This window comes from Drosophila sechellia, chromosome 2L (assembly GCF_004382195.2).
Source record: "Drosophila sechellia strain sech25 chromosome 2L, ASM438219v1, whole genome shotgun sequence".
In the NCBI taxonomy this organism is placed as follows: domain Eukaryota; kingdom Metazoa; phylum Arthropoda; class Insecta; order Diptera; family Drosophilidae; genus Drosophila; species Drosophila sechellia.
In genome coordinates this window covers 16,188,859-16,200,095 of record NC_045949.1, presented here as the reverse complement: position 1 = coordinate 16,200,095, position 11,237 = coordinate 16,188,859, and the positions used below count along the sequence as shown (strand labels likewise).

At 36.5% G+C, this 11,237-nt stretch overlaps 2 protein-coding genes and 1 long non-coding RNA gene across 7 annotated transcripts; 1 reads left to right on the top strand and 2 right to left on the bottom strand.

Moving 5' to 3' along the window:
- The first annotated feature begins 2,456 nt into the window (after positions 1-2,456).
- LOC6614390 lies at positions 2,457-3,230 on the top strand. Its single transcript, XM_002038791.2, has 2 exons — positions 2,457-2,749; positions 2,805-3,230. The coding sequence occupies exons 1-2, from the start codon at positions 2,566-2,568 to the stop codon at positions 3,098-3,100; spliced, it is 480 nt and encodes a 159-aa protein (XP_002038827.1). The 5' UTR covers positions 2,457-2,565; the 3' UTR covers positions 3,101-3,230.
- Positions 3,231-7,954: 4,724 nt separating this feature from the next.
- LOC116803611 lies at positions 7,955-9,096 on the bottom strand. 5 transcript variants are annotated; one of them, XR_004363686.1, is made up of 3 exons: positions 8,768-9,096; positions 8,618-8,691; positions 7,955-8,445 (listed from the first exon to the last, which is right to left on the bottom strand). It is a non-coding gene; the product is annotated as an uncharacterized LOC116803611 (long non-coding RNA). The 5 variants fall into 5 exon arrangements; XR_004363684.1 differs by having other exon boundaries at positions 7,955-8,230; positions 8,347-8,445; positions 8,618-9,092; XR_004363685.1 differs by having other exon boundaries at positions 8,618-8,678; positions 8,768-9,092.
- Positions 9,097-9,149: 53 nt separating this feature from the next.
- LOC6614389 lies at positions 9,150-10,332 on the bottom strand. Its single transcript, XM_002038790.2, has 2 exons — positions 9,631-10,332; positions 9,150-9,423 (listed from the first exon to the last, which is right to left on the bottom strand). The coding sequence occupies exons 1-2, from the start codon at positions 9,739-9,741 to the stop codon at positions 9,241-9,243; spliced, it is 294 nt and encodes a 97-aa protein (XP_002038826.1). The 5' UTR covers positions 9,742-10,332; the 3' UTR covers positions 9,150-9,240.
- Positions 10,333-11,237: the final 905 nt, after the last annotated feature.

Below are 11,237 nucleotides of genomic sequence, written 5' to 3'. Positions count from 1 at the left end.
CAAGTATAACTGTCAGGCTGCAGAGGCTGCCGTTTATCACACAAGTACACACACTTCTCGCTTGTACACTCACCTATGTATGGGTCGCACTGTGTGCTTATAGGTTGACTCCGCATAAATGTCAAAGAAGATGTGAAAGTGTGTGTGTGTGTTTGCCCGTTTGGTATACAAGATTTCAGTTCAATTAAGCGTATTTGATTAACAAATTAAACTTGAAGCAATTCAGTGAATCGAGAGAAACCATTGACAGAAAGGCAATGGGTATTTAAATCTACATATATAAGTCAAATGTTTAGTATTGATTTTTTATAGTTTAAAGGTGTGTTATTTATTTCATCCGTATTTTATATAAAGTGCTTTACCTAAACCTAAATAAATGCTAGTCTATCCCCATTCGGAGTCGTAAATATGCCTGAATTTCCTGTCCAATAAAAGCAGCATTGTTCACAATTCAGCTTTTCTCACTTGCCATAAATAATAAGTGAAAAGCGTGTCATTCTAAACACGCCTTCTGCTTTCACCTACCGACTTCATAAAATACCTCGTTCGTGTTTTATGGCTGTGCACAGTGACAAGTGTTAAAATAACATTTGTACTGCATTTTAAATGGCATTTTGAGCAAAGAATTTCCGTGCGCAAGTGTGTTTCCATTTTGAAATTCTTTTATTTCTAGAGTGCAGAACGTTGGGGCAAAACAATCAACAAACGAATTTCCTGCTTGTCCGGTGTTTGTGTTTCATTTTGGTCTGGAGTCAAAAGGCCACATTTAACCGAGGAAAACATCAAACATTTTAAATAAATGTTCGCTTTGGGCGAAGAGCTGTTGTCCCTGATTTTTCGACGCTTCTATTTTTAGGTCTATACGAAACGGAAATCAAATAGAATTTAACCCACCCACAAAAGTCATCCTTGCATACACACAGATACATTTACGGCCCGTTGGCAAACAGAAAAAAGAAAACTGAGCTCCAGGCAGAAATCATAGCATACTTTAATGTGCTTTAGGGCCAGGAAAGTAAAGTGCAAAAAATGTGTAAGAACTTATTGTAAATCACCGGATTGTTGCATTTTTCTTTACATCGAAATTTACGTTTTAATTAATATGCAAACATGCACATAAAATTTCCGTTGGATATGTTCGTTATTGATTTTAAGATCCTATTGTTCTTTTTCCGTGAATCGTTTATTTTATTATTAAAATAGAACGTAAAGATGAAGCTTATACAGAAATATTGAACAATTATTCATTTTATTGGCTTCGTTTCGGTCTTTTTCAGTTTCTGCGCGTACATTTTTCCTTTTAAAAAGTTAAAAGTTATTTAATTACTTTACATTGAAATATTTGTAATATTTTATTGTTTAGTTGAATTTTAAATGAATATTTCTGAATAGAATTGCCAAATAATATCAAAACTACTTAAAAAAGATTAAAGGCTTTTATGCAGAGCTATATATTTTTACGTAAAAGAGCATCGGAGAAACGATATATTTCTAGCTGTCACATTCCTTTTAAACATTTTTTTATTGACTTCCAAACGTTCGGTTCAGTAGCAGCCATATGGCAAGCTCTGACACTTTTTGATTAAATTACCGTTGGCTGTCAATATCAAGAGTAAACGGGGCACTGCTTTCCAACTGTCCTTGGCAGCACTGGAACTGGCGTAGTTTTTGTACTTAATAGGCATTAATAATATTTTAACTTTATATAGTGCTTTCTGTTCGCCTTTTCATCGCATTTTTCTAGTGCCTGAAGTTGAAGATGACTGAGCATTGACATCTTTGCTTGTCAGTTGACTTTGACAGCTGTTGAGGATTTAATTGCCACTATAAACATGATTGATATCGAAAACTTTGGCTTGCGTATAAACATCCTTCATTGTTTTCTTTGCATTCGCTTTTTTGTGCCTTTTTTTGCACAACCCAGTTTAATTAAAGCTCCATATGGTATATATTCTGGGCTCGATTACCAAAGTGTGGGCGGTCAGGGATTCTATATTTAGACCACGCTGATTAGGGACAGCAGTGGCGAAAAACGTCAGCAGAAAGGCGTCCCTGATGTAAATATCAGAAGCCAATATTGGAGAACGCTGAGCGGCAAAGTTTGCTCAATTCTTTTACCACTTCTGTTGTTGTGAGTTGGGGATTATTGATAGATATGGCTAACTCCGCTTATATTGGCCAGCCTCTGCAAAGCTGATAGATAAGCGCCTGACGTCGGCCAGTCTACGTAAGTCTTGTTACCAACTGGTTGGCGGTCCAAACTTGGTCAAGGATTCAAATGCCAGCGAGCAGAATAGGGTCAAGATAGAGGTAGTTTTCTATCAATATGTACTATTCTCTTTTAATTTATAGATTTCCATAACATATTAAGCACTAACTGCACTTTAATGTGTAGGATTTGATTATATTTGAATTAAAGCATGCTGAGAATTTGGTTGTCACTGAAATCTGACTAACAGCTGCCCAGTTGTATTTTGTGTTTTGCACGTAACTCACAGTTCTTAGAACCGATTTTAGTGATAGCACACGTTTATACAGTAGTAGAATTACACAAATATCGGAAAAATGCCCAACTTTAATGGGGCTATTATAGTGCACACACTTCAGTTTCTGAAAGCACCGGCGACACTGCGAGAAATACTGGTGACCATAGCCAAAAACACGGAATTAACGCAAGATGAGCTAAAAGAGCCTGTGAAACAAACCCTCGAAATGGGCCATCGTTTGGGATTCCTGCAGAAACTCGACGGTGAGATACTTAAACTTATTTTTATACCACACCTACAAAAGTGTACATTCAAAAGGTCGCTACTTTTTGATGAACATGACCTTCGAGACATTGATGTCTGAGATGGAGGCCCTTGACAAAGAAGAATCTCCGGAGAAGTCACTTAAAAAGAAGAAGAAATTAATACCCAAGACTCCATTATCGTCGGTAGCTGGGAAAAAAATTACTAAGAAGCCAAGTCAAGTCAAGACAACGGAACAGTTGGAAAAGCCTAAACCAACTGAAAAGGGACGACTGCCGGACATTCCTAGTTCATCCACAAACTTAAGAAAAACGCCATCCAAGCTGACTAAGCGAACAGTTTTGAAGTAACCAATGCATAAGAATATTAGAACTGGTAAAAAAAAAAACCAATACTATATTTGTTACAGGATAAATTCCTTGTCCATTATGTTATATTTGGCCCAAAATAGGAAAAGGTATTAAAATCTTGTAAAAATTCCATTAAAGCGTTTTTGAATCTAAATATTTAAAATATTTCCATTGGGTATAATCGATTAGAATACCAAATTGCTGTCGGGAATACGTCCTTACTTTCCGTCTCCTAATTCCCTTGGCCAATGAGAGGGTGCCTTTGAGAAATGGTGGCTCATTTGCGCAAACTGACAAATGTCTCAATTAGCGGAGGACGAATCCTCAAATGCAAGGGCGGTGGGGAGTATATATTCGGGAAAGTGGGTGGCAGCGAGGCGCCCGACAATGTCGCGACGCTTCCTATTCAATTTGAAAACCAAATGAAGCGTTGCCTCCGCCAAGGAGCAATTTACTCAGTGCATTGAATTGACCATATGGTTGGACACCCACCGAAGTCACCCCACGCCATTCGCACCACCACCCCTCGGGGCATGTAGAATGGTCAACCCACAGTTACAGGATCCCTTAAATTTTCGTAAAAAGCTTTAATACACTCAAACAAGTTATACACCATATTGTACTGTACAAGATTTTAAGAAATAAACTTTTTTAATCCCTGTATACTTCATATAAAATATTTTTATAGGTTAAAACATTTACTTTTTTTTTATATTTATTAGAAATAAAGTTATAGATATATTATTTTATTTCTGTCATTGGTTAATCCGATATTTTATTTATTTTAAATAAATTGATGAATTTAGAAGACAAATCCATTTTTTCCGGTGCAATAGTGGGTTTTTTTTTATATATGGTAGTTACTCGCGCTGCTTTGCTTTGACCTTTGCGATGACGTCGGACCGGCGTCGGCTACCTCAAAGAGAGAGCAATGTAAACAGAGAAAGAGAAAGGCGGAGAAAGCAAGAGAGAGAGCCAGTGGGGGAGAGAGCCTGGTGAATAACCAGCATGGTGAGAAGCGGTTCCTACGCGAAGAGTGCAACAAATGTTTGGTGGACAACTTCGGGCCAACAAGGTAAATGTTAAGGCACACACGATGGCTGAGTGGGTGAGCTCGTCGGTGGGTGGTTTTAGCGGGCGGTGGGTTAGTTGGGCGGGCTGCTTAGTGGGTGGTTGCTTTTCGGCCCGTGACGCGTGGGCAGCGACAAAAGCGGGTGAAGCTATGTCTTGCCCTTTTTTCGGCATACTGGCATACATAGCACGGCGAATTATTTGTGTGTGCCGATGTGCGGATATACAAATGTGTGCCTTTATAAGTGTGCTTTTATAAGGGTGCGTCGATCTAAGCCAAGTCTTGAAATGCCAAGTGAATATTTATAAAAGTTTAAGCGCTAAAAGGACATCAAAAGTCTACAAAACTAGCTGTTAATATTTTTTCGTTTAAAAATAATTATATAATTCAAGTTATGAACTCTACATAGTTTAGGTCCAAATAACATGAACAAGTTTAATCAGTATTAAAATTTTTTCATTTTTAGCTGCGAACAAATTGGTCCACCCTAATGCTCCTGTATCATGGAAGTCCTTGTTCACGATGAGCGTGTGCCCAGACAACGAAATGTCACAGCAGCCTACTTATGCTTTTTTCGCATCGCGTTTTATCCCCAAATGTGTGTGCGATTTTTGGTTCAGCTTTTTGGCATATGGTCGCCGTGCCGGAAAAGTGGGAAACCGGCTGCTTTCCCATTTGCAGTTTGTCTGAAAAGCTGTTTCGCTTATTTCCCTCTTTTTTAGTCAAGCGTTTCTAGATAAATATTTTGCAACACCGCATCGCATTTCCATGATTAGCAGATAAACATATGCCAAGTTGCAAACTTGGCGTGTGTTTGTGGGGTGCAGAAGTTTTGAGAATCCCCGGGTAGTGGGCGATTATACACGCGACTTTGATTGAGCTTTCAAAAGGACTAAGTTAAACACACAAATGTTTACTTAGGATGCAGCAGCTGTTGGCTGACGGTTAAAAATTGTTGGAGAAGTGGAATATCTCAAAATATTTAAATTTAAGATTTGATTTAAAACAATAAATTCCGTAAAGTTTCTAAATTATAGTATACAAGTACTACATTAATCAAAAACTAATGGTCTTGTGTATACATTCCATCCACAGCCGCATTAAAACTGTGTATCTAAAGCTTTTAAGTATTTAATGCCCAAAATTGCCTAATAGTACAGTTAAAATTAAAAAATCTAATTACACGTTATTACCACATAATATATTCCCCACTAACGAAAATCCTTTTATCTTTAACCCCACACCCATTGTCATTCCATTTGGTTGGAATGTAACGCCTGCCCTTAATTCAATTAACTTTAATGAACCAAATTATAATTGCAAATAAATTATCTCATTAAAGACGCAGAAAGTTCGCACTCTTGCCTTTTAGTAGCACTAAAACTCTGAAAACGGCGTCAAGGCCAATTAGAAAACTTTGTCCAAACATCTCACTACCAAGAAGGACGAAACTGAAACTTATCTTTCGGATCAGCAAGAGCCCATTTTCACCCAAAACAACCCCGTGTGTCTGGGCGACAATCTAGCATATGCCAAAGTAAAAAGCTCACCAAAGTCAAACTCGATTAAAAATGCATAAATGCAATTAAACGCAAATGGAAATCGAACCAAACTCGCAAAAGCTTCAAGCGAAAAACGCCTCGAGGTGGAAAAGCCAAAGAGATACACTTTCAAAGTATTCCACTTTTTTCACAAACATTTGATTTTAAGGCTGGTAGTTCATGGTATTATTGGATTTGCAACACATGTAATATTAAATATATGGGATTATATATATTATTTATCACAAACTAATTACAATTTTTTATTTAAACTTTGCTTGCACGGTATAAACTCCTAGTTTTGTTCAGTGTGTGAAAGCAAAAAGTGTAAAAGATATATGTAAAGAGGCAGACGTGGGCGGTGGGAGGAGGCCAGATATCCAAAAGACGCGACAAGTGTCGGCCGAGCTTTGTTTGGCGCAAAGAGAGCAGCGCACTTCGAAGAGCAAAAAGCGCGAAGCCAAAAATCCAAAGACGACCATAGATAGTAAATTGCAAAGTTTATGCCGCCAAGTTCGTGAAATTGTAATGGCTTCAAACCACGATTATGCTACACCAAAGTGGTCATACAATTTAAAAAAAAATGACGTAAACCTAACTTTAATCCATGAAACTCGTACATTTATAATTATAATTTCTGATTTGGCGGAATTAATGAACTAAGTACATCGTGTATTCATTTTGCAATCGAGTCCACGCGTGAGCTTTGTAACAGTAAAAGAAGCCCTGACCATGCAGTTGCGTCAATGGGTGCGAGGGAGAAGGGTGAGTGTGGTAGCAGGAGGTGGGTTTCGGTATTAGAGAGAGAGAGAGTGGGAGAGCGCGAGGCACTGGTTGAGTTGGTTTTGCTGACTGCACTTGTTTTGCCATCGTAGTTATTGTTTTTGTTGCTTGCAACGTTTTGCTGCCACTTGGCCGCAAAGGCAACAAAAACAAACACACACTAATACACGTGCGCGTTATTGCCAATTCACCCACATACACACAAACAACAGTTAGCCGCCGCTTGGTTGTGTGTGTGTGTGTACGCTAACATATTGAACGCATTTTTTCATATTTCTCAATGGAAAAGCCAACTCCAAACACCGTTAATATCATCCATATTAGTTAGTTGCCATTTGTGAGAGAAGAAAATGTGAAAAACATGTAAATTGCTGAGCGAAATAATGCAACATATGCTAGCACCACACTCTGATATTATCAACTTACTTTGCAAGTATTTGCCTTTGGATTTGTTTTTGATTTTGCTTTTGTTTTCTATTTATTTATTTGTTGCTTTTTGGTTTTATTTCTTGCTGCACTCACTAACACAAAAACACACACGTACGCGCTAAACACGAAAAGCAGCCAACATATTTGATTCGTTTTGATTTTCACTGCTTGGAAATTTTTGCATTTCCATTTTCGAAATGCGTAACAAGTATTCTGTGGTTGAACAAACAACGATTTACGCGAATATAATAAAATAACGATAAACGGTTATTACGATGGTTTCCGCTGGCCAAAAACCTGCGACGAAATAGTCAACTGTGGGGAAAACAAGTAACAATTGTACCTGCCGAATTTGTTTTTAAACGCTCGCCAGCTTTTCTGATTTTCCGATGCGAACGCGCGCGCTGCGAAAAACATATTCGAAGCGAGTCGGAGAAGCCCCTCTATATAGATTCTCTCCGGCGCTTGAAAACAATTCGCATTGAGTGAGTTACGAAAAGCGGCTGATTCGGGCGCGAATTTGCTCCCACGAATGCTACACGCTCTTGCTCCAACGCATTGCAATGCTCCGCTCTCTTGAGCGCTTTCTGCGCTCGCTAACGGTAATTCATGTGACGTTAACGTAAAGCTTAGTTCATTGCTTCATTATTGCAATGCAAAAATTTACATTATTTCGTATACCCTACCCATTAACCGAATTAAAGCTAATATCTATTTATTTATATTTATAAATAAATAAAAAAAGCTAATATCTAATATCAAATAAGTCGTTATCTAATACATTGTTTTAATTACTTTTTAACCTGCACTTTTCTATTAAATTCTATGTAATTCAATTCAAAATCCAAAGTTGTTAGTATTTTTTCTTTGTGCATAAGAGTAAGCAATTGTTGCTTTCGTGCGCTCTCTTTTTCACTCTCTTTTAACCCGTTCGTTTGCGTGGGTGCCAGGGAAATTTCCACCCACTGAAAATCCCAAAATTGAGTTATTAAGTGAATCAAGTCCCAGCAAGGTTATTGAGCATAGTTATTTGAATGTGCATAAGATCAGCTATTTACGAAATGCATTTATTTTAATACTCTATCATGGGACACTCCTAGTACAAAAATTATATGAATAACATACTTATATACTTAATATGAAGCCGAGACCGACTTAACAATATTTTAAGCTTAAAACTAAAAATACATTTTATAATTTGAATAAGAATAGGATTGGGAAATTCATATTTAAGGACACGCTTAATATATAACATAAAATATCCCTTTTGGCGTCGACTGCGCTGCATTTCCTCCGCCGTCGTTTCTGCTCCAAAAATCGCGTGGGAGAGTGAGTGAATAAAGGAAAGCGTGAAGAGGGAGAGGGAGAGAGTGAGAGTGAGTAGGTGAGTCCAGATTGAGATATTTTTCCAAGCCTGCAACCTGTATGTAATTTTGGCTCAAGAGGCCAAAAGCTTTTCGCGGTTGAAAATTGTTGCTTTTGCGACGCCGGCCGAAATTCCAACAGCTGTTTGCAGATTACTACAAATAATAAATAAATAATAATAAAGCAAAACGGAAGGAAGATTTCAATAAAAAGATAGATGATAATTTCATGGAAATATAAGCACAAAGAAAGAAACTGGCTAACAACTATAAAAATTTTCAAAAAAAAAAAAATTTAAAAATTATCAGTATAAAACTAGTCCTGTACCTCCGTTACGTAATGGACACCACATTATCCATTTTACTGCACAACCGAAAGTAAGTTTTGTCTATAATAAGATTCTAATTCAAATTCATTTGCCACGATTCATTTGTTATAGATTGTTAATCTTTTTGTAAAATTTATTTTTTAAAATACCGTTAATCCTTTTCAATAAAACCGACTGGGAGGATACAAAAACTTCTGTTGTAATTCTTACGTATGTACATGCAGGTCAATAAAATTGTAAACAAAATCTCCTTGTAACACCAGTACTTACAAAACTTTTACAAGAGCTTATGGAAAGCGTTAGCATATTACCAAACCATTGCGGTAGGTGTCCACGCTAGTCTGTTTATTGAATGTGAAAGCCGGAAATACAGTTTTAAGGCATTTCCGGAACTAATCTCGAATCCATTCCATCCAAGTTACAACATAATAAACTGCTTACAGGGCTATACAAACATAAGGAATGCATAAATTTGTCAATTTATTCTATTTTATTCAATTTTGAGTAAAATAAAACAGTAACCAAATAAAATTAGGTATGAAAATAATTTTATTTAAATAGCAGTATATCCCCTTAAGAATTGAATAGGAAGAATTTCGCTGTCCTCATCATCTGTTCGTTTCTATGCCCCAACTTTGCAGAACTTTTTGGATGTTTTTCGCAGCTTTAACCACCACTCGAAGTCATTCTTGATGTATTTGGCTTTGACAGCACGTTCGCGTTGCTGCACAAATTTGTCGCGATCGCGCAGCCAAATTCTAGCGTACTCCCAGCCAATCAAGTGCGACATCGATACCGGACTGCACTGTAAAAAAAAAGTCCAGCAACAAGATATTACCAATATGTAAGAACTATTATTGAGAACCAAACCAGATGTGCTCATTGAGAATTTATTTTCTTGCCTACTTATGTGGATTCTTCCGAAATGCATGCTTTAACTTAATTATTAAAAAATTCACTTCTCTGACGATATTTTAAGATATTTAAGTCAAAAGCAACAATGTGTAGTTACCTCTAGTTCGCAGGACGGCACAAAGCGTTCTCGGTTTCCCGCCTCGGTGGTAAGATTATCTCTGGGCTTACAAAGTCGAGCTCGCGACCATTCTTTGGTCTGCTTATTCATTTCATGAGGGGATTATGTATGCCTGTTTCACTAAGATTTTGTCGGTGATAGATAATGTATAAAAACTTAAGATTTTCGAAAACGCATATCCTAAAACGATAAATTTATGGATTAAGGTTCAGATATGTATGTATGTTTGAAGGAAAAAGCGTTACAAGTAGTTTAAATTTTTGTAAAGTTTTTCATTTCAATGTTTTATGTTCTCAAAACGAAACGAAATAAAACAAATAATGCAAGACTGAAAACAGTCAAAACAAACTTGGTGAAATTTTCCAAACCAAGCCATCCGAAGGACAAACAACGAAATGTTTCGAAGGCGTTTCCTTCAACCAACAAAGCCAACAAAAACAACATGTCCGGGACCAAGGAGAAGAAGAAGAAGAAGAAGCGTAAATAAGAAGCAAAATTGAACCTGGAACTGAAAGACAAAAGGCAAAGAAGTATAACAAACTTTAAGTCAATACACCTACACAAAATACAACAAAACAGGGCGAAACAAAAAAAAAACAAAATTAAATAGGAAAAGAAAAACTCGCCACTTTCCCTCCCCCTTCCCCCACTCAACCGAATAATAGAAGAAGCAGCACAAGAAAAACAAAACACGGCGACAGGCCAACAATTTGAGGAGGGCGCTTTGAAAAGTGGGCGGGGCAGTAGGTGGTTTCGGTAGCTCCGCTTGTCAGAAAGAGATGGAAACAGAGCGCTTTAGCACTAATAAAAAAAGCTATAATGCTAAGTTAGTCAAGCAATTATTGTTTAATCTGCTTTAATATATATACTAATTAAGACCTATAAGAAACTATAAAAATCAGTTGCTCTTATATTTAAATCATAGAATGTTTATTTATTGGAAATTTGAAAATATTACATAAAATTGGGACTTAAGACTAACATTTCGCGCAGTGTAAGTCGTACGACCAAACGTAAATCAAACAAAAATAAAACAAAGCAAAACAAATAAAATAAACAAAACTACGCAAAAGTAGCAGACGACGAAAACGAATACGATGACGATGGAGCAAACAAGGAGACAAATAATTAATCAATGCTACGAATTTTCGAATACCCTTAAATAGAAATGATTTGTGTAAATAGCGATTTAAAATTTAAATATTTAGAATTTTCATTTTCATTACATAATTTCATTCGTCATTTCATTTTTCATTACATATTTTCATTTTATGTTTGCAATTGTTAAAGTGCTAAACCCATTGCAAATTAATATGATTTTATTCCTTTTTATAATTTAAAAAACTCTAGCAAGATACAAAAATTTGAAAATAGTAAGTCAAAAATGTTTATTTCAACTTAAATATTTTGATTTTTTAATAATTTGGTTTTAAAATAATAAATTTTGATAAATTATGGAGTAAACCCCACCAAGCGAAAGAGAAAGTGAAATGAAAAGAGACTAAGTAAGTGCACAATAAACGAAGGAAACCAAGGGGGCCAAAGGAAAAAACAAAGGCCAAGACAAATACGAAACACGATGATGA